The sequence below is a fragment of the Anolis carolinensis genome, chromosome 5 (assembly GCF_035594765.1).
Source record: "Anolis carolinensis isolate JA03-04 chromosome 5, rAnoCar3.1.pri, whole genome shotgun sequence".
Classification (NCBI taxonomy): Eukaryota; Metazoa; Chordata; class Lepidosauria; order Squamata; family Dactyloidae; genus Anolis; species Anolis carolinensis.
Window position 1 is genome coordinate 178,752,505 of NC_085845.1, and position 26,356 is coordinate 178,778,860.

Below are 26,356 nucleotides of genomic sequence, written 5' to 3' on the forward strand. Positions count from 1 at the left end.
TCTGCTATGGCTGACTTTTCTGGTTGAATCAGTCTGCAGTGCCTTTCATGTCCCTTGATTCCCGTTTGGGAAATGCTGCTACATTTGGTGGTCCCTATGTAGACTTGTCCACAGCTGCATGGGATACCGTAGATTCCTGCAGAGGTGAGAGGATCCCTCTTGTCCTTTGCTGAACGTAGCATTTGTTAGATTTTCTTAGTGGGTCTGTAGATAGTTTGTAGGTTGTGTTTCTTCATCAACTTTCCTATGTGGTCAGTGGTTCCCTTGATGTATGGGAAGAACACTTTTCCTCTGGGTGGGTCTTTTTGTCTTTACTCTCATGGCTTGTTTTTGGCCTTACAGCTCTTCTGATGTCTGTGGTGGAGTCTCCATTGGCCTGGAGAACTCAGTTTAGGCGGTTTAGTTCACCTTGGAGGAGGTGAGGTTCACAAATTATTTGCGCACGGTCTGCAAGGGCTTTGATTGTGCTTCCTTTTTGACTTGGGTGATAGTTGGTGTTTTTATGAAAGTATCTATCCATGTGTGTAGGCTTAACAGAGCCTTCTGTACATCCAAAAGAAGATGGGTATGTTTATTTATTCTTTCACACATCCAAAAAATATGAGGGAGTTGATCAGATAATAAAGATGGCCTGCCACTAATTATTTTTTTTAGATAAAAACAGCTCATTTCTTATTACGATATGTGCTAAATGCAACCATGCAAAGGATAACCTGAACCTCTCCCCCTCATCGCATGTAGAGATGATTAGCAGAAATCCCCTTCCCAAACCTAAATCATTTGTTGATGTTGAGGCTTCAAGTTATGATTCATGACACCAAATCTAGAAATGTGACCCAGAGGACACAAACATTTAGTTATAAAACCTAGATAGGGAGATCTAGAAAAGCACTGAGAAATGACCACAATACAGCCCTCATATCAATGGAGGAGACAACCCCAGATTTCATATGAATATACAATGAAATATATATGAAATGAAGGACTTCTTGCACAATGTATGTGATAGAATTGTATTGGAGAATCTAGAAAATGCCTAGAGAGGACACAATTTGTCAGATGTAGATGAATGAAATCGCTGATACTGGCCCCAGAGATGCAGAGATCATACTGTACTTAAAAATGGAAAAGGAGGTTTTAGTTAGCCAAAGCAATATTCTTCACTAGATGAGATTCACACACTGCATTTAATTATTCCAACAGTGTACATAGAACACCTAAAAGTCTTTTTTGTTGACTGGCTGATTAAAAACTATAGTGAGTCATCAGAATGATGTTATTTGTCATTGACAAAGCACATTGAGACCACAGCTGTTGATTGGAGGAAGGCACTTGATGATTAGGTCATTTGAGCTGAAGGCTGAGAAGATTGTACAAGATTAATTCCTCCAGTGATCTCAGTGGAAAGGACAACATAATGAAAGAAAAAGATTAAGCTCTGATTCCCACGCTATGACGGCAGTAACAAAATAACCAAATAAACACCACTTCCATGTGATTGACCTGAAAGCTGCAGATTAATTAGGACTATACAAGAGACACAATCCTCAAAATCATCTTATTATGAGTGGAGTGTGGAACTCCAACCATGAAGTACCCATTTGAGGTGACATGCATATGTTCCAACATACACAGAGTCAGAAGGTGAAGTGAAATCTTCTGAACAGGGACAAAGACAGCAAAACAAACACCACAAGGTTGTTAACCCTCCCTATGCTATCCAAAGCTATCTATCTAACTAGCTTTGGATAGCATAGGGAAGGGTTAAAAAGGGTTTCTGTCCCCGTGAGAACTGAATTTTGAAAAAATTGGCTTGCTTTGGAAACAAGGATTGGTGATAAAGCTTCAGCGTAGACACCTTTTCCCTATGTTAACTCTTTCAGGAGTAGATTTCTCTCACTTCCTGTTGTCTCACCCCCGTCTTTAACTATGAGTCATTTGTAAGTCGGATTTTGTAACTCGGGGACTGCCAGTACAGTCATTTATGATCAAGAAGTTCATATTCCCAGTTCCCAAAGTAATTCATTTCATTTTGTTGACCTTCAGTTGAGATGTTTGTCACTCTGGAGGCCATTATATTCCTTCTTCTACAGAGAGTCCCATTCAGCAGAACAAGGGGAAACTAAATGAGTTTACACTAACATTTACCTCATCCTGGGGAAAAAAGCCAGAGAAATGTGTATTGCCTTCTGTTTAGCCAGTGAGATTTAAGCAGCAAAACATGACAGCAAACTCTGAGAGGTGGCTGGGAGTCTATGAAAAACACTGAGTCAGGACTAAAAATTTGTCCCCTTTCAAGGTTTTGATCTTGGACACCTTTGCAGGCAAGCAATACTAAAATTACACCTGCAACAAAATGGTGCATTACAAATGGCCCCAGGTTACAAAAGCAAGCCATGGAACTTTTCTATAAACGAATCCATTTCTTCTCATCTTGATTCAGTTTTCTTCTATCCTTTTTCCAGCCCATATTCTGTATCAAATATGCATTCTTAGGCTTCTCAAAGATACTTTCTATTTCACTTTTTTACTTCTTTTCAAAATCATTTCTGCAAAATCTGCAGTTTTATCTGATATTGTTGAAATCAAGCTTCTGCCACAGTTTGAACAAAGACCAGATATTATGGAAGTTATAATGCAGCAATATTAGGGAGACCCAAAAATTCCCCTCCTCACCTAAAACCATTTACACAATTCAATTTTAGCAATTAAAGAGAGTAAAGAGACAAGAGAAATGAATATATACTCACACATCTTTTGTTGTTCCTTCAGCATCTAAAAAGAAAAGACTAGTGTGAAGATATAATTTTTATTAACTTAATGGAAGTAACAATGCAAGTATGCCCCTTTCCCTCCTCTTCTCTTTCTTCTATTTTCCCTCCACTGCTACATGTCCATAGTACACTTCAATTATGTCTGCTATCCTTTTGCCATAAAACATCACTGCAGCAGTGGCACAATAGGTTAAACCCTTGTGCTGACTGAACTGCTGACCTGAAGGTCGCCGGTTCGAATCCACAAGACAGAGTGAGCTCTCATCTGTCAGTTCTAGCTTGCGGGGACATGAGAGAAATCCCCCAGTAACACAACCATCTGTGCATCTAGTTAAAAACATCAAACATCCCAGCGTCCCCTGGGTAACGTCTATGTAGACGGCCAATTCTCTCACACCAGAAATGACTTGCAGTATGTTCTTGATTTTAAAAAAACCTTTTAAATTGTTATCTATTAACAGACAAACATTATTTGTTGGTTTTATCTCAAAATTAGTAACTTGTTACGACACTCATTTTTTTGTTACTTTTTCCACCCTTAAAAAGAGCCTTCACAGTTTCAAAGAACATCATATCATTTGAAAACTTCTGTGCAGTGCCTCTAAAAAACCCATGAAAAGAAGGGTGAAAATATTACTCATTATACCAAAAGGCCTATATTGTTTGTACTTGTTACATAACTTCTCAAATATGACTTTGTTACATGATGGTTGCAAAAAGGATAACTTTCATTCCTTCTAAAGTTACTTCCACACACGGCCTATTTTATGACTGTCAGAAATCAACAGCCTTTAATGGGGGCTGGAAGCCCTTAGTCTTTCCCATTCTGCAAACAGCAGCTACTGATAGCAAAATCATTATCTGAGTGTGGATCTACACTCAGCCAAAACAATAACATAATCATATACAGTATTACCAGAAAATAGAGATTAGCAGGTGTCAGGGGAACTAAAACATTTTAAAAAATGCTAAACGACTTTGGGGAATGAAAATAAAATGGAAGACCAAGGCAAAATGATAAAAAGACTATGGATGACTGGCTGAAACCTTGAATAGGAACTATTTATCCTGAAATCTTTATTTGAAATCTCATTTTTTGCTTTGTAGTAGGCATGGGCTTACATCTGGCCCTCCAGATGTTGCTTGACTATAACTCCTGTCAGCCTTAATCTACACACAATCCAATAACAGAGCCCTTAAATTCCGTTATTCTAATTTTATGGTTTCATAGGACAGACATGTGGTTATACCCATGCAGAGAATATCTCTGCTGTGTACATTTTTAAAATGAGTGATGGGTCCGCATGAGGCTCTGAAAACCAGCCACCCAACAAAGTGGACAAATAATACTATGTTACACAATTTTTGTTCTTGGGCTATAAATGCCATTTCCTAATTGGGTCTATTATGAAAACATGGAAAAAGTTTATTAAACTGCAAAAACTTTGTTTTTGCATGACATCCTGCAGAACATTTTGCTATAGTTGCTAAAAGTAATAACGAGTACTCAGGGGACTTAATCTAGAACTTTAACTAGTCCTATGATACAAAGACAGTTACTCAACTTGTAGGGACTGGAGATGTCTATTATTGCCAAACCATAAGTCAGAACCTATTTATGATTCAAATTTTGTAATGCTGTAATTTGTAATTACATGTTGTAATGTTGTAATTTATTCCCACTTGACTTCAAATGTTGTAATTTATTCCCACTTGACTTCAAATGTTGTAATTTATTCCCACTTGACTTCAGCCGAAGATTCATTGACCGTAATAAAGGCTACTGACTGACTGCTAGTTTTTCAGTGAATACCTCATAGAGTCTCAACCAATTCAACATAGTTTGTGGCAGCCACAAAAATGATGTTTCTGGGGTATAGAAACTACTTTAAAAGTAAGTACTGTACATTCGCACAAGTAAACAGGAAATAATACTTTCAAATCAAGAACAGAAAAAAATCAATTTTTGTTACATAGTGTAATCTGAGCTCCTATAAAACAGCTCCTGTGTATTGCATTGGAACAAATGGGCTTTGTAATGAGCAAAATATTTGCGGATTGTTAGTTGTGATTCACCAAAAAAACATTCCAATTTTATATCCTTCTGATGTGATGGCATCTCTGCACTTTTGGAATTCAGCAAATGTGAAAGCAGGAATTTATCTCAATAATGCTGATTAAATTGTTCCCATTTTCAGTTGAAATGAACCTGGCAGTTCATCTGCACCACATTTAAAACATGCCGGAAAGGAATGGAATATTTGAAAAATAAACCCCAATATGTAAATTACTAATCGGTCAAATCCACATTGTGGCAGTGGGAATGCACACTGAATGGATTCCTCACCTTCAGTCTCCCTTGTTCCCCTCCAGACTCTTTGCAGATTCATCATTAAGATGAACGAAGTGATACTTTCAAAATCTGTGTTGGTTTGAGAAGGGATATCATGTTCTTACTGTAAATCTTAAGCCTACAATCAACAGTTAACAAAGGACCCACTGGTCCTGGCCCCACTGGTCCTGGCCCCACTTTCACACATTGACATGGAGGCAGAACGAAGCCTACATGAGCAAAGTCTGATATGTAACAAAAATCCTACAGTATGATTCCATCTGATATTGAAAGCTATGCTGGATAGTACTTGGACAGAAGACCACCAACAATACCAAGTGTTATAGCCTATATTTCAGAAGAAGGAACTGGCAAAACAACCTATAAGTATTCCTTATCTAGAAAAAAATCCTATGAAATTAATGGGGTCACTATGTCAACAGGCCATTTGAAGGCATACACACACACACATGAAAGTTTGGCTGTGGGTTGTACATACACTCTCTTTTCTAACCTTCTGATGAACAAGCAGACATAAAGTGCAAGGCATTTCTGTTCTCTGCCCACAGATATTCTTTATGTGTGGGACCATTTTACAGATTATCACTGCAGATCATCACTGGCACAATGACTTGAAGTAACATTGCATCACTTCTACCTCAAGGATTTGGCGAAAACTGACCAGAAGGGGATTTTGGGAGGTTCTACTAATTATCCAAAACATAACTTTTCCAAATTCTGTGCCCAACTAATAGCTCCTCCAAAGCTCTTGTCCTACAAAAAGATCATCCAGACAGAGAAGTATTCCAAGTGATTTAGATCAGGGCTTCTTAAACTTTTCCACTCGTGACCCCTTTCCATCTGATAAATTTTTACATAATCCTGAGTATATAGGTGTGCAAAACTGGTATAAAATCAAACATGTAATTATAACAAATTAGCATCTTACTAAACAGGCTGAATTGACTTTTTATGAAGTACAGCTGAAGCATTTTCTGTGTCTTCTGCAAATTGATGCTAATGGATTTCTGTACATGTGAGGGGTTCAAAAACCTTTTACTGTGGCCAGATTTTTTTAAACCCCAACACTGAGCGAAGGAGACTCAGGATCCATACTTTAAAAAGCAGTGGCTTAGATAATGCTTAGTCAGCTTTATTCAGTTGTTAATTGTAGAGAAGAATGGTTTTCCATGTTTCCTGTACAGTTTAGGCCTTAAGCCTGGAAAATATGAGTCTCCATTTAGGGTTCGTAAATTAAAGGGATGCAATCAACTCAATCAACATTCACCAGTAATGAATACGAAGGTGGAGGCAAACTATGTGTGGAAAGAAAATGGCCATAAGTCCTGTACTGCAAGAGTTTGCCATCCCTAATTCTTCTAATATTTGATTGCTTTAGTATACTCAGGAATTGAAGTTTTGTCTCTTTTGTAGTAAGTCCATACTTTTTTGTGCATTCTCCTATTTCAGTTCTTTGGTTGATTGTACGATCGTTTTCTTGAGCAAGACTTAAAAGTGAGTGCAAAAGTTGACAAGCATTTCCCTCTATCAGTAGGAACCTCTGAGTCCAGTAGTTTTTTAGGAAATATGTCAAGCAATTTTGTCAATAATTCCCTCACTATTAGCCAGAACAATAGGAGCCCCCGGTGGTGCAATGGGTTAAACCCTTGTGCCGGCAGACTGCTGACTTGAAGGTTGGGTTGCTGACCTGAAGGTTGCTGGTTCGAATCCAACCCGGGGACAGCGCGAATGAGCTCCCTCTGTCAGCTCCAACTCCATGCGTGGACATGAGAGAAGCCTCCCACAGGATGGTAAAACATCAAACATCCCAGCGTTCCCTGGGCAACGTCTTTGCAGACGGCCAATTTTCTCAAACCAGAAGCAACTTGCAGTTTCTTAAATCACTCCTGACACATACAAAAACCCAGAACAATAGTATTGCTGGAACGCTATAGTTGTGTAAATGTATAGTTACATTTTTAGGAATAACATAATGCTTGTTGCCTGCAAGAAAAAGGGGATACTGTCTCTCTTGACAGAGAACAGTAGATTGTAGTTCAGGAACAACTGCAAACTAACAAAATTGTAACATTGGGAAAAGGCAGTGCACCAGCATTTATATTTATTGTTGTTAAGAAGGCATTCATTAAATAAACTGTTCTCTATTGCTGATTAAATTCTGCTTAAGTTGCTACTCCAGGGAATATTGTGTCACAGCCACATGAGCAAGAATTTTTAATAATACACATATGCTTTGCTGATTTGAAGCTTCATTAGGGGAGAGGAAGACAGGCGATAGGAACCCAGCATTTAATACTAACCAAAGAAAGTTGCAATGGGCCCTTCCTTGCTGTCCTTCTGTTGATAACTCAAACAATATCTATTCCATCTGACTTTTGAAAACAGACTAAGGACTTTGCAATTTTCTGATTTTCGAATACACAGAATGGGATAACTTGGAGATAAGACCTATGACTAAACATGACATTCATTTATGCGTCATATACCTTAAATGCAGGTTAAATGAATGTAGTATTTTAACAACCTTGTGCATGAAACAAAGTTTGTATACACTGAACAATTAGTAAGCAAAGGTAAAACAATCTCATCCACCCATGTGGATAATTTTGGATCTGGTTTTTGGAACATTTTGATTTCCTGATATGCAATATTGAACCTGCAGTAGTAGTTTTCTGTAGGGATAAAACCAGAAAAAGTCCAAAGAATTTTTCATATGTTTCCTTGCTCACACAAAGCATGGAACCTCATCCATAGCTCATGAAATATTATTAATTGAGTAGGCTTGGCGTGAAAGCAATATCCATGTTGGAAGAGACATGCTGGGGCACATAAATTAAATAATCAACTTAAATAAAAGCAATAATATTGTAAATTTTAATAATTCAAATGTAAGCCTATGGGTCTGAAGATCCCAGAAGGTTGCCCAGCACTTCTTGATATGAATCACTATTCTGTCCTTGACTTCTTCAGTTCTGCCTCTGCTGGATCACTTCAACTGCAGAAGAGCTGTCTGTTCTCACAGAAGGAAGCATGGCAAATGCAGTGACCCATGAGAAGAAAGCCTCCTTTGAGGAATGACAGCTTTTAATCTTACATGCTCTACTTGAAACAGTGACTTTGAAACTTTCTCTGACCTTCCAGTAGGCTCCCCAGCCTGCCATTTGACCTTCATTGTCTCTCCTAGCTCTTATATTGTTGTGAATGCAGACAGACATTCTGCTGCAACAAATAAAAATAAAACAACAGTAAACACAATGAGACACAGTTCAGCTTCCCTAAAGGATTTGTCACATACTGCACGATAATCAACTCAGATTTCGCACCAAGGACAGGCTCAACCAGAGTCAGACAAATTGATGACTATGCAAGGCACATGTTAGAAAACATTTCTTTGTCTCATTCACAGTTTAAGCTATATACTAAAAACTTCTTTAAAGTATACGCTGCTCTCAACAATCTTCTGCCATACAGCACCCCCAGAAATGTCCAATAAAAACATGTATCACTCTCGCAAACACAGCCAATGGCTGCAATTGCTGCAAATGATGGAAATTGCTATCCTAATATTTGAAAATGTGGAACAGCAGTAGGTCTTCATTGTTCCTCAGCCATTAGCTTGACATCTGTCATCTGTGACAAGTGAAAAGACTCAAAAACTTGGAGGCTGTTGTGTTTTGACCACCTTGCATACACTACGACTATGAGAAAAAAGATGAGCGTTTTTTAGCACATATTATGTTACCCTTTTTCCAGGTTCAGATAGGGAGAATCTGGCTACCGTCAATCAATAGTGGCAAGATTTTTTTTTAGTCCATGCCGAGATGATCCAAGACTACAGCATGTCCTAGGACCAAACCCTGACACAGCATGTCTGAAAATAAGTGCTGTTCATTATAAAGATTTATGAGTATATTATATGAGCTGGTCTCACTTTGTTCCTTCTTTCACTTGCATAATCCTTCTGGCCATAGATATACCTTGTTGCATCCAGTGTTGTTGTTGCATACCTTGACATTATTTCTGACTTAAGGTGACCCAAAGACAAACTTTTCATGTGATCTTCTCAACAAAATTTGTTTGGCAGTGGCTTGCAATTGCCCTTCTCTCTAGTGGTGTGACAAAGGACCTTATCAGATGGAGGACCAAAAGTTGGGAGCCAGGATATGACTTGCTCAAAGTCACCTAGTTGTTTCCATGGCCAAGTATAAATTGAAATCCTGGGCTCCCTGAATCCTAATCCAATTAAACTACTACACTACCCTGGCTTTCATGCGGAGTACACTCTCTATATGTCATGCCATTTTCTCCAATTCTAGGTAGGTGGAGTACTTTATCCATATGGTTTTTAATAATCATAATTTTTGTAAGCAGATTATACTTTCCAGAAATGTGTACATGTAAATTTATTTGCATAATTTAATCAGAAAAATATGACTTTTCTTGTAACAAAATACTACCTAATTATTACTCCTAGCACGTAACCCCCAGTTCAGAGTAGAGAAGTTTAAAAAAAAACATGCAATCCCTCTTCCAACTAAAACTATTTTATTTTATTTTCTAGTGGAAGATCAAGATTCAACCTCAGGATATTTTTCAACCCATTAGCGATGATGGAAGGACTAAGATAATAGTTTTTATCCCTTGATCCATGAAGATCTATATTGCAAAACAATCCAGGATACCTACAGGAATACATACAGGAGCTATTATTACACTACAAAGTAGACGATTTAAGCTGCAAGTTCTCTTTTTTAAGCAAAATTTGTGACAACTTCTGGTAAGGGTTTCCAGCTTTTCTGTCCTTAATAGCAGGAAAAAATCAGCAATAGTAAAACTTTCTACCACTACAGCAGTAAGGATTATCACTCCCTACTGTCTAAGCAGTGGTTCCCAACCTTGAAGCGACAGTGGACCACTGAGGCAAAAATTAGATCTCTCCCCATCACCCACACACAAAGGGTGCTCTCTCCCTTTGCCCTAGCCTTGCTTCTACAAGAGGAGCCAGTGATGATGGCACTATCCCTGACCCCTGCCTGACCTACAGCCTTTGGCTGCCTCCTTCTCCTTGTAATCCAACCTGCAAATGAGGCTTCCTCCTTTGCCTCAAAATAAGGTAAGAAATGGAGGATCCTGGGTTGTTGTGCATTTTTTGGGCTGTATGGCCATGTTCCAGAAGCATTCTCTCCTGACGTTTCACCCACATCTATGGCAGGCATCCTCAGAGGTTGTGAGGTATATTGGAAAACTAAGCAAGGGAGGTTTATATATCTGTGGAAGGTCCAGGGTGGGAAAACTGCCTGCTCCAGGAACAGAGTGCATGTGCCTGCAGCTCCTTCTCCACTATTATTATTATTATTATTATTATTATTATTATTATTATTATTATTATTTCATTTCTATTCCACTTTTCCCCCCTGGGTGGGACTCAAAGCAGTGTACAAAATATAAAACTCATACAAACACATTCGCACGCAAAGGTAAAGGTTTTCCCCTGATGTTAAGTCCAGTCATGTCTGACTCTGGGGGTTGGTGCTCATCTCCATTTCTAAGCCAAAGAGCCGGCGTTGTCTGTAGACACCTCCAAGGTCATGTGGCCGGCATGACTGCATGGAGCACCGTTACCTTCCCGCCTGAGTGGTACCTATTGATCTAATCACATTGGCATGTTTTCAAACTGCTAGGTTGGCAGAAGCTGGAGCAACAGCGGGCGCTCACTCCGCTCCCGGGATTTGAACCTGCGACCTTTCGGTCTGCAAGTTCAGCAGCTCAGTGCTTTAACACACTTTGCCACCGGGGCTCCTACGCAATACATAATCAACTAAAACGTCATATCCAGTTATAAAAACCGAATTTAACATATCATATAAAACCGTTAAAACTCACTGCAAGCATCATGTAAAGGTATCCATAACTTCTGGCCACTGAGGTTATTTGTCAAATATTATCAGAGTACTATCAGGCTAGCAGTGCCTTTTATCATTCATCTGGGAAGGCCTAGTTCTACAGAAGGGTTTTAATTTGTGAACGAAATGTCAGTAAGGAGGGGTCCGATTGTGCCTCTTTAGGGAGGGAGTTCCAGAGCTGCGGGTGACCACCGAAAAGGCCCTCTCTCTCATTCCCACCAAATGCGTCTGCAATGATGGTGGGACTGAGAGAAGGGCCTCTCCTGAAGATCTCAGGGCTCGATTGGGTTGGTAGAAGGAGATAAGGTCCCTCAAGTAGGCTGGGCTGGAACCATATAGGGCTTTGTAGGCTAAAGCCAGCACCTTGAATTGCGCCCGGAAACAAACCGGAAGCCAATATAGCTGCTTCAGGAGCGGAGTGGTTTTTTCTCTATATCCCTTTTCTGTAAGAAGTCTAGCTGCTAACCTTTATACCAGTTGAAGTTTCCGAACACTCTTCTGAGGCAGCCCCATGTAGAGCGCATTACAGTAATCTAGCCTGGATGTTACTAAGACGTGTACTTCGATGGCCAGATTGGGCTTTTCATGGTATGTGTGCAGCTGGAGTAGAAACAATTTTAACGAAGCATTAAATCTGGTCTCCTCTATATACAGAAAAGAAAGGATTTCAGAAAGAGTGGTATCTTAACACTGATACTTTTAATCCCAGTCTTAATGAAGGATAGAAGGACAAATGACGCACAAAATGATGGGATGAGGAGCCTGTGGGAAGTTTCCCCCATTGCCACCAATGGGCCAGATAGAAAACAAATATTTTGGCTTCCCAGATTGAAAACAGATTTCTGTCCTCCTGAATTTGGGAAGCTCCTTGTTAGGAATCTATTGAGCGGTTAGACTCAAAAATAACCCTCTCTTGGGGTGATTCCACATAAAATACAGCAGTGCCATAAGCACACTTCACAAACAGCAGAAACTTATATGTGGTGAGATGGGATAAGCTTTTTCCCCTTAGGATGGCAAAGGATTGCAGAGTCACAATTATAGGTTCAAAATATGTATTGTGGTAAAAAGAAATCTATTCTAGATAGAAGTGGTTCTTGGAGCTAACTATCTTCTAAGGAAGGTAAAAGGATAAAAATATTTTAAAAAATATCTATGTAACAACATTTTGCCTGGAGAGTGGCAAAATGCATCTTCTCAGGAGGAGAATAAAGGCAAAAGAGGAAGGTAATGGGGCTGACCATGTGATCCGAGAGGCCCGGGCTGTGGCGCAGGCGGGAGAGCAAGCCAGCTGCAATTAACTGCAATGAATCACTCTGACCAGGAGGTCATGAGTTCGAGGCCGCTCGAAGCCTATGTTTGTTTGTCTTTGTTCTATGTTAAAAGGCATTGAATGTTTGCCTATATGTGTAATGTGATCCGCCCTGAGTCCCCTTCAGGGTGAGAAGGGCGGAATATAAATGCTGTAAATAAATAAATAAATAAATCAAAGCCTAGGGACAATCAAAATACCAATAGAGAGGAAGTTACCTCATACCTCAAAGAGATCACATTACTACATCTTCAAATGAGGGAGGTGATAGTTCCATACCATGGTTTTCAAGCCTCCAAATCACAGCTTAGTTCTATGAAGGTATTTGAAGACATTTCCATATCTTCAAATGCTTCTTATATTTGACAGGTGTGAACAGCTGAAGAAACCTGGAGACCAGCTAGACCATCCTAAGGTTACATCTGGTAGGCCAGAGGCTCCCTATCTCTCTTAAAAAGCAAATAAAAATGCAAATATCTTCCATAAAACCCTACAGGGAAAAAAATAAAGTAGAAGAGGAAAAACAATGCAACATTTGAATGAGAAGCACATCCTGCCGTCTAAAAAAAGGCCAAAGGATATCAAGAGGTTGCACCATCTGCCTGCAAGGAGGAGGCACGTCTGGTCTCATCAGTCAGTTGAAGATGGAGTGGCACTAGGGTGCTCTTCTTCTCCCCTCCCTGCCACAAAAAACACTGAATTCTAATTGACATTTACCCTGGAACTACAACGCTAAAAGTAAACATACTGCCCCATCTATCAGCTAGAGCTCTAAGAGCTTGCAGTTATATGGATGTGATGTGTGTGTTGTGAAAAATCTACTGAAAGCCTGCTTGAAGAGCGGTCAACTGGAAATCAGAATGTAACTCTTCTAAATGAATAAATACACTTGACCTTGTCCAGTTCCTAGGAAATAAGAGCTCAGCTCTCCTTCTGGTCTACCCTCCCGCTCTCAGGAAAAATGCACAAGGGGCAATCTCCTGGCTCTCACCCATTCAAATAGGGACACATGGTGCTCTGTATGTGGGCAAGAAACGTCTACTTGCATGGGCAACAGCTGAAAAATTGCAAGTGACAGCCAGGGTAAAGTCCAATTAAACTTGTCGCTAGCCTCATCTATTATGCTTTTGTAACACAGACTCCCACAATACTCCAGTTTAGAGCAATCAACATTATTTTCTTCTGATGTGTTTACGCATTCTCAAAGAAGGACAATTTTCTTTTTGTAAATCTGTTGTTTAAAGAAATGTCAGAGCAGGAATGGCTAAATTCCATCTAGGCTGATTTTGTAATTATCAGACCAAAACGAAATGCAACCATATAATGATTGTAATAGAAAATAACAACAATTCTTATATAATGAAAGGTTAGGTAACATCACCAAGCAGGGACAACACCTACAAGGGCAATTTCTGAGACAATAGAAGTTGAAAAGTAAGTCATCTTCTAATAAGAGCATCTTCACAGATATAGACAATGAAGACAAAGATAGGACATGACACAAAGGCTGGATCTACACTACCACATGATGCAGTTTAGAACTGCAGTATCTGGTCAGTGTAGCCACATATGATGCAGTTCAATGCAGTTAAACTGCATTACAGTAATCAACACTGACTATATAATACAGTTTCAAACTGCATTCTATGGCAGTGTAGATCCAGCCAAAGTCTAAACAAAAGCACAGCAATAAAGCACGAGAAAAGTCCTTTAAATGAAACTCAGAACAGCTTTTCTTTAGCACTGAAATTATGACTACATTTTAATTGCATCTCAGTTAAAAATCTTAAAGATTTCCAGGAATTGTATTAATGCTACTTGGGAGGTCAGCTGTAGCCCTCAAACCATATTTTATTTTTTATTATATGAAAACTTCAATTTGTTCCCATTTTGCCACTACATTTACGTTATTTCATGTCTTAATGTAAGTAATATGCAAGTGATGTACAACACAGGATAACAAAACCAACCATTCTCTTGCATGTGACCTAGATGAAAATGTTTAATCTTCCTCTTAACTGTTAGCTAATTACTTCAAATTACATAATATGTTTGCAAAATGCAAGTTTGCGAGCTTCGTGAACATTTTTGCAAAGATAAAGCTTTAGAGTTCCTGGAACTCAAGCTCATTTAGCATCTGGGCAGTGTTTGATTTATCCAAGTAAATCTTTTTTTTAAAAAAAAAAAATCTTTATTATCAGCAAATGGCAAATTTATGTTTGCAAAGACTATTTCCACCTAATTTACTCCTTGTTCTAATGGGGGTCAGAGTCCACGTGAAATGGCTCTTGAACATCCTCCAAGGACAGTTATAAATGTGTGCTGGCAGATTTTCCCACCCTGGTGTGTTTCAAATGTGTTTGATGGGGGGTACTGAATAGTCCAACACATCTGGAGTCTTTCAGACTAAAAAGTCTGTTCTAAATATCTTTATTCTAGTCAAAGTGAGCCATGCCAGTTCAAGTGATAGCAAACTGCATTTTGTGTCACTAGCAACCATTTATCTTAAATAAATCACAATTTAGATGCAGTCTGACCTAAAAAACAACTAACTAGAGAAATCACCATTCTAATCATTCCTAAAAAAAATGCTTCCCCACCTCCTCTCAAATAGATGCAAGAAAAGAAGGGATTCCACAAAATACAAATGATTTACCCAGAGTGTGGAAAAATTACTTTTTGGATTATAACTCTCTGCTCCTCAGTCAGCATTGCCACCAGCCATGGGTGCATCTGTCCTATAGAATTGCACTCTAAAAGCCAATGCTATGGAACACTGGGATTTGTAGTTTAGTGAGGCACCAGCATTTTGGAAGAAAGCTAAAGTCCTTGTAAAATTACATCTCCCCTAATTCCATAGAGTTGAGCCATGGTAGTTAAAGTGGGGTCAAACTGCATTCATTCTATGTAGAGATGCACCCCATGTTGATGGAATTATAGCCTAAAATTTTACCTAAAAAGCCATCTTATCAACACAAAATGTAGAAATATATCCACAGATCTAATGGACTTTATCACATGTTTACCATGGAATTTGGTGCTAAAAATGAGTCCAGAATAGTCTCAGTGCAGAGGTGATTGAAACTAATTTTATTTAATTTTGTTAAGTCCGAATGAATCTCAAGAATATGGCTTAATAATAATAATAATAATAATAATAATAATCTTTATTTATATCCCGTCCCCTCTCCCTGGAGGGACTCAGGGCAGCTCATAACAAAAAAACAAATCCAATGAATAATATAACACAGGCAATAATCACATATCAATTAATAAAAACAAAGTAGCACAATAATGTAACCATAAATAAATAAACAATGTATTAAAATAAACAAGTCTATAAGGCCCTCTAAAACCAGTATATAATGCCATTTTAAAACCAGCCATTCCTATTATCAGAGTATCCAACTATATAGTTCTAATAACCATTTAAAATTCGGTCCGATAGAGTGGTTGATTCTTTTGGCCATCATTAAAAGCCTGCTTAAACAGCCAGGTTTTCAATTCCCCCCTTAATGTTATGAGGATGCGTGCTTGTCTAATTTCCTTGGGGAAGACATTCCAAAGTCAGGGGGCCGCTATCACGAAGGCCCTCTCCCTCATCCCCACCAACCTCAATTGTGAGAGAGTTGGGATCGAGAGAGCCTCCCCAGCTGATCTTAGAGCCCATACAGGTTCATAAGGAGAGATATGGACATGTAAATAGGCAGGACCCAAACCGCAGAGAGCTTTGTAGGTAATAACCTGAACTTTGAATTGGGCCCGGAAGCAGATCGGCAACCAATGGAGCTGCTTTAAGAGGGTAGTATGTTCCCTACAATCAACCCTGGTCAGCAGTCTGGCTGCAGAAACTTCAGTGTCTCTTGGCGTTGGGTCAGTCTGGACAGCTAGATCAAGCTGAGTCTGCCCAACCGTTGTCCAGACTGAACACCAGCCCTTTTCCCTGCACTCATTAATGCAGGGAAAGGAGATGGATCATGGCCAGACTATCAGTGCTTCCTCTTGCTGGCAGGATAGGGTACAGTGGCCACTTGGTATGGCCATGATCCTCTGCTGGTTATGAAGGCCCCCCATTCTGATAACAACAGAGGCACCTATGATGGCCAAAAGCTCACATGGAGCTCTGTGGGGATCATGGGAGTTGTCATTTTACAAGATGTTTGGCCATCTTGGAGTCCCTGGTGGCGCAGCGGGTTAAACCGCTGAGCTGCTGAACTTGCTGACTGAAAGGTCGGTGGTTTAAATTCATGGAGCGGAGTGAGCTCCTGCTGTTAGCCCTAGCTTCTGCCAACCTAGCTATTCAAAAACATGCAAACGTGAGTAGATCAATAGGTACTGCTCAGGTGGGAAGGTAACAGTGCTCCATGCAGTCATGCCAGCCACATGACCTTGGAGGTGTCTATGGACAACGTCAGCTCTTTGGATTAGAAATGGAGATGAGCACCAACCCCCAGAGTCGGACCCGACTGGGACTGGACTTAATGTCAGGGGAAAACATTTACCTACCTTAGCCATCTTTGCCCAGGAATGCTGGCACATCATCAAATTCTAAATTCCATGATTCCATAGCATCGAACCAGTGTCAATTCACTCTGCAGTGTAGATACACCCTCAGCTTATGGGTTAAACCACACTGAGTTCAGTAAGACTTGTCCATAGTAAGCATGTATGAGACTGGAGCAAATCAGCATGCAAGCATATTTGGGGAACTCATGCCAGTTCAACAGTTAAGTTTATATAATTACAACCTAATATAATAAATATAATAATGTAATAAAGGTAACAGAATGCTTTTTTAAAGAGATTAGCGTGAAGCATATCCAGTTCCAGGATTGTTCGAGAGATCAATCATGGGATCCTAACATCTTGGAGTCATGGGATAGTTTCTTGGTTGATTATAAAGCAGCATAATATGAAATGTGAATGGATCATGGATTCAATTGAGCAGGCTGATGCTGGATTCTCAAATCACAAGTTTTGAAAATTATACAAAGAGGCAGTTGTAGATGCAAAATGTTAATTATGGGATGGTTATTGGTCATATTTTGTGTTAGAGCAAAACTTCCCTGACTTTTAATTGCCACAAGACTTAAATCAGAATCACTACAACCACTAACATAAGCGTTATTCATCAAGGACAAGGATTCCTTGGCAAACAAGCACATGAATGCAAAGTCAGTCATTCCCACCCTGAGCCATCTGCATTTTAAGTGGATGAAAAGAAAGAGCCTTTTATACTATGGGGAAAAGAGGATGTGAGGATAATGATCAGCTGCAGAGAAGGATCATAACTATTTTCAATCAATCTCCTGCTCCCTCCTGCTCACATCCTTAGCCAAGAGGGCAAAAGGCAACCCAGTGGCCAAGACAAGCACTCTACTCATGCCTTAGATTAAAATAAGACAGACTTCATGTGGAGTCTCTCTCACCTATATGTTTGTTATGTGTGTTTCTTGAAGCTGTCTGTTGACTTATGGCAACCCTATGAATTTCATATGGTTTTCTTAAGACAATGACTACTTAAGAGCTGGTTTTCCCAGTTCCTTCCTCTGAAAAATAGGCTGCAGTACCTGACATTAATTGGCCCCCACCTAAGGGTGCATTTACACTGTAATAATAATAATAATAATAAAACTTTATTTATACCCCGCCACCATCTCCCCAATGGGGACTCGGGGCGGCTTACATGGGGCCACGCCCAAAACAATACAATGTAAACAGCATATAAAAGAACAGCACAACACAATACAATAAACAATACAGTAAATAATATCAATTACAAAATAAAACAAGGAGACAATAAAAACAAGGGCAGACCACATGAACATTAAGTTAAAACTCGGGGTGAGAAAGACATAAAAATAAAAACCACAGCGAACAGGGTCATAAGGGAGTGGGGTATTCTGGAGGATAGATATTAGAGGGAGCAACGGAAAAGAAATATAAAATGGTTACTCTCCAAAAGCGCAGCGAAAGAGCCATGTTTTCAAGTCTTTCTTGAAGGCTGCTAGTGTGGGGGCTTGCCTAATCTCAGCAGGCAGAGAATTCCACAATCGGGGGGCCACAGCAGAAAAGGCCCTCTCCCTTGTTCCCACAAGGCGGGTCTGGGATATCGGGAGTGGGGACAGGAAAGCTTCCCCTGATGAGCGAAGGGAACGTGTAGGCTTGTGGTAGGATACGGTCACGAAGGTAGGTGGGTCCCAAACCGTTTAGAGCTTTATATGTGATGGTATACACCTTGAATTGGGACCGGAAAATAAAAGGCAGCCAGTGGAGCTCCTTGAACGGGGGAGTAGATCTCTCCCTGTAACTCGCCCCCATAATTAACCTGGCAGCCGAGCGCTGGACCAATTGTAGTTTCCGGGCCGTCTTCAAGGGAAGCCCCACGTAGAACGCATTACAGTAGTCCAGTCTAGAGGTAACTAAGGCATGCACCACCGTGGTCAAGTAGAGCAGTGCGGGAACTCCACAGCCACTACAGCAGTCCCCAAGAACTAAAATATGGTCCGTGGCCTCACTGTTACTACACCATTGCAACGAGAGCAATGGGTCTCGTGAAACCCTCATAGTGCTGAGGCAATGGGGATGTCAGTAGGGGAGAGGCTGACTACCTACAAAAGGCATGACAACAAGTCTTCTGACTGCTGCTTCTCCTCCTCTCTCCCCCTGAGTGGAGCCAATCCATGTGGCACCTAGAAGAGGAGTGCCTTGCTGTCTTTGTTTTTGGGCCTGTTCCTGGATTATTTGGGTTGCTGATTCAGAAAATTGCATTGAATAGACCACATCTGCTCTAGATTATTAAATATGGCATTTTGTGGGGGAGCAGATGGCAACTACTGGGTGGCATATGTTCTGTATCAGAAACTAGAGCTAATGTGGTCTATCCAATGCAATTTTTTGAATCAGCACCCCAAATAACCACACCGAATCTAAAGTTGACTAAAAACTAAATTGTAACTCTTTTGGTACTAATATTTGAGCATGATCCCTGGTCAAAGTGATCCCTGGTCAAGTAGTCCTTGGTCAAAAAAGGTTGGGAACCACCTTTTGTAGATTGAATGCAGTTTGACTCCATTTTAACTGCTATGACTCAGTGTTATGGAATCATTAGAATTTTGGTTGTACAAGAGCTTTAAGTCTTCTCTGCCAAATAATACTGCTGTCTCACAAAATTATAACTCCTAGGATTCCATAGCATGAAACAAAAGTGGTGCCAAACTGCATCAGTTATACAGTGTAGATGCACCTCAAGTACCAACCAGTGCTGATCCTGCAGTGCTTAAGTTGCAAGATCAGACGTGACTGGGTGTCTATAGTGTGCTGAGGTGCCTGATTTCCATACTTTGGAAAGTCTCCTCTGCTTGACTACCAACAGACATTAGGAGAGGGAAAGGGGGAACTGGACACAAAATTCAAGCTTTGTTTCCTGTTTCTTGAAGAAGGTGATGGTGGGGATGAAGACATAAGGGGTTGAAGGGTACGGAAATAAACTGCAGCTGTGGACCACACATCCAAACACGCACAAGCCAAGTTTACATGCTCAGAATCTCTCAAAGCAGCCAAGCTGGGTCAAGGGACACTGAGGGCGCTTCCAGACAGCACCAAATTGCGGGTTTTAGTGAGGGGCAAAATATCCTGGGACTTCAGAGGGGTCCCCATATAGACCTGTTGGTCTCAGGATTTCTGGCTCCATCATCCACACTTGATGCTTTGTTGGAAAGATTTACAGGCTCCCAAGATGGCCATCGCAAGATGTCCGCCAGAAACTTTGGCGTTTTTTAAATTAAAAAAACCAAGATGCGGATATGCAAATCGCCAAAATCTTTGTTATGACCAGAGAAACTTTGTGATCCACACGTTTAATGAAGTTTCTGGCACACAAATAAAGTTTGTGGGGTAGGACCACTTCTGCCCAAGTCAGCACTACACAATCAAACAGGAACACATACTTTCAAGCTAGGAACAGAACTTTGTCTTTATTGACACTTTTTAGAGTCTGCCTGCCTGGCAATCTGTCCAGACAGATTTGGTTGTGTACTTGTGGCATGGAATAGCAGGGTGCTGTTCCTGATTTGAAAATGTCTGTTCTTAGCCCCTTCCACACAACTGAATAAAATCCCACATTTTCTGCTTTGATCAGGATTATCTGTCAGTGTGGACTCAGATAACCCAGTTCAAAGCAAATATTGTGGGATTTTCTGCCTTAATATTCTGGGTTATATGGCTGTGTGGAAGGGCCCCCGTTTCATTGTGTACTACTTACTGTGAAAGTACTTGTTCCACCCTAGAAACTTTGTTTTTCTGCCACAAACTTCATTAAACAGTTGAAGGACGAAGTTCCTCTTCCCAGGACAAAGCTTTTGTCTTCTACTCAACTGTCACCTTCTTTTTAGAAACAAACATCTAAAACCCAGGAACAAACCCAGATTTTAAAATCCCATGTTTTCCAATTGCAGGGACATCCAGACATTTGAAGATGTGGATTTTTGGCTCAGAACTGGGATATTCTCACACCTGAAAATCTCGTGGGTTTTTGTCGCTTGTAGTGCTTCCTCCCGCATTTTGAGGGAACAGCATCTGGCCTCTCTCCATATTGCTGCGGAAGCTCTTGGGATAAAGGTTCTGTCTGGACAGGCCCTGAGGGTGCATCCATAGAAGTAATGCAGTTTGACACTGCTTTGATTGGTGTGGCTCAAGGCTATTGGAATTACAAGGTCTTTAACCGTCTCTGCCAAAGAGTGCTAGGGCATTACCCAACTAAAACTTTCTTGATGCCACAGCATTGAGTCATTGCAGTTAAAATGGGGGTAAAAGTGCAGTCATTCAACAGTGCAGATGCAGGAAAAATGAAGGAAAAGGAATATGATGTGTGAAACTTTGATAAAGAAGGCTAAACACCTTGTAAAGCTATCACAGCACGGAGCTTTGGCAGTTGGGTCAAACTGCATTCATTCTACAAAGTGTAGATCAGGCATGGGCAAACTTTCTAACTTGGGGGCCGCATGGCAGACCAGAGCAGGGTGGGTGGGCCAGGAGGAAGGGCGTTCTCCCCAAGTCCCCTCCCTGCCCTTTCCTCCCCTTCCCCTTCTCTTTTGGAGGCAGAAAGTAAAGGAAAAACAGGAAACGTTTGGATCCCAAAAGGGTTAGCCTTGGTCAGGATGAGATGGTGGACAGGAGAAAATATATCCATTAGATTCCATATTGCCTACTCCTGATATATAACCCTAGAATCCTAGAGCTGGAAGATGTTAATGTAAGATTAATGTAATGTGAATGTATAATGTAATTTTGTGCAATGTTTGTGAATGTAACCTGATCACATCAGCAGTGAATTGACACTGAAAGGGTTAATCAGTCAAGCCTCTAATGAACTGTGAAGATGTGACCCTGAGTGTGCTTGAGTGTGCCTTATTCAGAGATAACATTTCATTTGTTCCTCTTACTTCAGTGTGTTTTGTCTTGTTTCTGTCTGTTAGGTTGGATGTCAATGCTAGTGTGTGCTGTATATTTGCTCTACTCAGTAAAGCTATATGTTTGCTTTTACTGAAGTCTCAAAGTGTCCATTCTTCTGTGCTCCAAAGCTTCTGTCACACTCTGACAGAAGAGACCCCCAAGGGCTATCCAGTCCAACCCCCTGCCATGCAGAAAGGCACAATCAAAGCACTCTTGATAGACAGCCTCTGCAGGAAAGCCTCCTGAGAAGGAGACTCCACCACACTCCCAGGCAGCCGAAGCCACTCTCCAGGAAGCTCTTCCGAATCTTTTCAGTCAAATCTCTTTCCCTGCCATTTGAAACCATTGCTTCCTTGCACCCTGGTCTCTGGAGCAGCAGAAAGTCAGTCTTCCCCCTTCTCCTCCTCAATGGGACACCCTTTTAAATCTGGAAACGTGGTTCTCATGTTCCTTTCTCTACCTTCTCTTCTGTCAGCTAAATATTCCTCAGGAGAGAGGAAGGAAGGAAGGAAGGAAGGAAGGAAGGAAGGAAGGAAGGAAGGAAGGAAGGAAGGAAGGAAGGAAGGAAGGAAGGAGAAAGAGAGCAAAAGAGGGAAGGAGGAAAGAGGGAAGGAAGAAAGGACAAAGGGTGGAAAGGAAGGGTGGAAGGAGAAAGAGGGAAGTAAGGAAGAAAGAGAAGGATGGAAGGAGGAAGGAAAGAGAGAAGGAAGGATAGGATAGGATGGTGGGAGAGAGGAGGGCTTGAAAAAAGAGCCCGAGGGGCCGCATTGCCCATACCCGGTGTAGATGCACCCGAAGTTTCCACCCAGTTCTAGAAGGGCTCTCTCCAAACAGAACAAAACAGCTAAATGAGACGGAGCTTCGGCTTCACTCAGGAGTCTTCTCGCTCTCCAAAGAAGAGGAGAAAAGATGCCTTCCCTTCCTGCCCTTCCCGACCCTTCCTCTTGCCCTCCTTTTGGGGTCCCTTGCCTTCTCCTCCTTCAAGAAACTCCCGCATCCTCTTTCCCGGTGGTTTCAGACGCCCAGGGTCTTGGCTTTCCTGTCCTTCCTCCTCCTCCTCCTCCCTTGTTTCAACCCCCAGCTCTTCCCTCCCTCCTCACCTCGGCTGCCCGCTGTAGTGGTTGTGGAGTTCCCGCAACCCATCTCTTCGTAGTTTTGCCCGGCTTTGCTTACTTGCAGCGGATGCTTCTTGCAAGAGGCGCAGAAGGAGGCGAGAGCGTCCCCAGGTGGAAGTGGGGGAGGACCGGGGCCACGCAGCCGCTCCGCCTCCCGGCAAAGGCTCTGCCCCGACTCAGCCGCCCAAGACGGTGGAGGCGCCGAGAGAGAGCCAAGGGAGGCGGACCGAAGCCGGCGCCGAAGGTACCCTCCTTCTTCCCTCCTCCTCCTCTTCCCCACCCGTCACCTTGGCAACAGCGCTAGCCTATCAGCGGCCCCTGCATCCTGAAGCGCGCCCTCCCATTGGCTGGAGCGGAGGTGAGCGGGAATTCGAAAGGGATGAAAGGATGCTCTGGGAAAGCCTCGTGTTGCTTTTGCATCCTTGACTTTGCAGTTATCCAACCTGTACGCCCTAAAGGAGCGCATCTACATTTTAGGTCCCTTCTAATCCAGATTATCAAAGAAGATAATCCATATTGTGTTGTCGAAGGCTTTCATGGCCGGGATCACAGGGTTGTTGTATGTTTTCTGGGCTGTATGGCCATGTTCCAGAAGTATTCTCTCCTGATGTTTCGCCTACATCTATGACAGGCATCCTCAGAGGTTGTGAGGTATGGAGAAACTCAGCAAGGAAGGTTTATATATATCTGTGGAAAGTCCAGGGTGAGAGAAGAACTCTTGTCAATTGGAGGCCAGTGTGAATGTTGTAGTTAATCACCTTAATTAATATTGACTAGCTTAATCTCCTGGCTTCTTGACCATTCCAACAACTATCATGTCAGACTACACAGAGAAGCCATTGAAATTCACAAGCATGTGGACAACTTCAACAGAAAGGAGGAAACCATGAAAATGAATAAAATCTGACTACCAGTATTAAAAACTTCAAAAATCAGAACAGTAAATAAGAAACAACACTCTGAAAAAAGAGGAGTTCCAGACATGGGAGCCAGGGGCAGCTAATGACTCTGAACAAAGGATCCCCCAGGCAGGAAGAAGCCAGGAGATGAAGCTATTCAATGCTAATTAAGGTGATTAATTCACACTGGCCTCCAACTGACAAGAGTTCTTCTCTCACCCTAGAGTTCCCACAGATATATATAAACCTTCCTTGCTGAGTTTCTCCATACCTCACAACCTCTGAGGATGCCTGTCGGGTGAAATGTCAGGAGAGAATACTTCTAGAACATGGCCATACAGCCCGGAAAACATACAACAACCCTATAATCCATATAATCTGATTTGAACTGGATTATATGAGTCTACACCACCATATGATACAGTTCAAAGCAGATAATCTGGATTTTATATGGCAGTGTAGAAGGGGTTTCAGACAGAGCCCCCGATGGCGCAGTGGATTAAACCGCTGAGCTGCTGAACTTGCTGACTGAAAGGTTGGTGGTTTGAATTCAGGGAGAGGAATGAGCTCTCGCTATTAGCTCCAGCTTCTTCCAACCTAGCACTTCGAAAACATGCAAAGTGAGTAGATCAATAGGTACCACTTCTGCTGGAAGGTAACACCACTCCATGCAATCAAGGTTTTTGCAAGGTTTTTATGGACAAATGGTTTAAGTATTTTTATTGTACTGTTTTAAATGTATTTATTGTATGATGCTAAATTGTTTTAATTGCTTATGTTTTATCTTTTGTACTGTATATCGGCATTGAATTTTGCCAGATTGTGAGCCGCCCTGAGTCACTTTGGGTGAAAAGGGTGGCATAGAAATGATGGAAATAAATAAATCATGCTGGCCACATGATCTTGGAGGTGCCGGCTCTTCGGCTTAGAAATGGAGATAAGCACCAACCCCCAGAGTCGGATAGGACTAGACTTAATGTCAGGGGGAAAACTTTAACCTAAAGGGGCCTCAGGGCCCTTCCACACAGCCATATTACATGGAATATCAAAGCAAAAAATACCACAATATCTGTTTTGAACTGGGTTATCTGAGTCCACACTGTCATATATTCCAGAAAATGTTTGATTTTATTCAGCTGTGTGGAAGGGGCCTCAGTCTCTGGAACAACAAAAAAACAAGTTTGTTCCCTCCTCAATATGAACCCTTTCAAACATTTAAATATGGCTATTATGTTCCTCAAGGGGTTAAACAGTTGAGCTGCTGAATTTGCTGATTGGAAGGTTGGTGTTTCGAATCCACGGGATGAGGTGAGCTCTTGTTGTTAGCCCCAGCTTCTTCCAACCTAGCACTTCGAAAACATGCAAATGTGAGTAGATCAATAGGTACTGCTCCGGCAGGAAGGTAACGGCGCTCCATGCAGTCATGCTGACCACATGCCCTTGGAGGTGTCTATGGACAACACCGGCTCTTCGGCTTAGAAATTGAGATGAGCACTACCTTCCACAGTCGGGCTCAACTAGACTTAATGTCAGGGGAAACCTTTACCTATTACGTCCCTCTTATCTTTTCTCCTAGGCCCCATCTACACTACCATGTAAAATCCAGATTATCTGCTTTGAACTGGATGATATGGCAGTGTAGACTCATATAATACAGTTCAAAGCAGATTATCTGGATTTTATATGGCAGTGTAGGTGGGGCCCAAGGGTGCCTCTATGCAATTTGATACTACTTCAATTCACATGTGTCAATGCCATGGAATCGTGGAACTTGTAGTTTTACTAGGTCTGTAGTCTCCTCGGCCAAACAGTGCTGATTCCTTACCAAACTACAACTTCCATAGCTCCAAAGCATTGAGCAATAGCTGTTAAAGTGGCGTCAAACAGCATAAATTCTACAGTGTGGATATCTCCGGAGCAGTTTGCAAACATTGGTAGGAAGATGGTCCCCACTGGATATTCAAAACAATATCTAATGAAATCAGGTTATTCCAGTGTCTGTTTTGCTGTAACCTATAATGACTAAAAGCATCCGTTACCACAAAGTATTTTTATACATAACATAAATGGTTTCTCTAAATGCAAATAGCATACCATATGTTGAAGCTGTACTTAGAATAGCTGAGTTCTGCACATGTTAAATAACCCTTGCAATAAAATCAATTGCATAGCACTTTGATAGCTTTTTCCTTCTTGCTTGCCTCACATGGTTCCTGAAAGGTTCTCAAGTTACTTAAAAAGTAGAGGGTAACATACCTTATTCAGGCCCATCAGCAAACTATAGAAATCTGCAGGGCAGATTTGCAATGGCAGCAATTACATTGATAATGCATGTGTTGCATTATTGCCAATAGTTTGAATCTTTTGTCCAAACAAAATCCATACAATATATTATAATGCTTCACTGGCTTCTTCATCAGGCAAATGGCACCTGAATCTCTGAAATTGTCCACCCTTGTTCTCATTTGGTACTAGCCAATTTCTTGAACACTCTGACTTTTATTTCCATTATTTGTTTCACATCCCATCTTCTTCCCCAAAACTGAG

The 26,356-nt window shown here is 41.2% G+C and overlaps 1 protein-coding gene across 1 annotated transcript in view; it reads right to left on the minus strand.

The window, feature by feature from the left end:
* Positions 1-26,356, minus strand: part of c5h12orf75 (chromosome 5 C12orf75 homolog) — a 50,153-nt gene that overhangs the window by 11,024 nt on the left and 12,773 nt on the right. The window contains exons 2-3 of the mRNA XM_016994159.2: positions 22,896-23,176; positions 2,751-2,775 (exon numbers count right to left, since the gene is read on the minus strand). Coding sequence (XP_016849648.1) covers positions 2,751-2,775; positions 22,896-23,176 — 306 coding nt within the window. The remainder of the gene's footprint in view (positions 1-2,750; positions 2,776-22,895; positions 23,177-26,356) is intronic.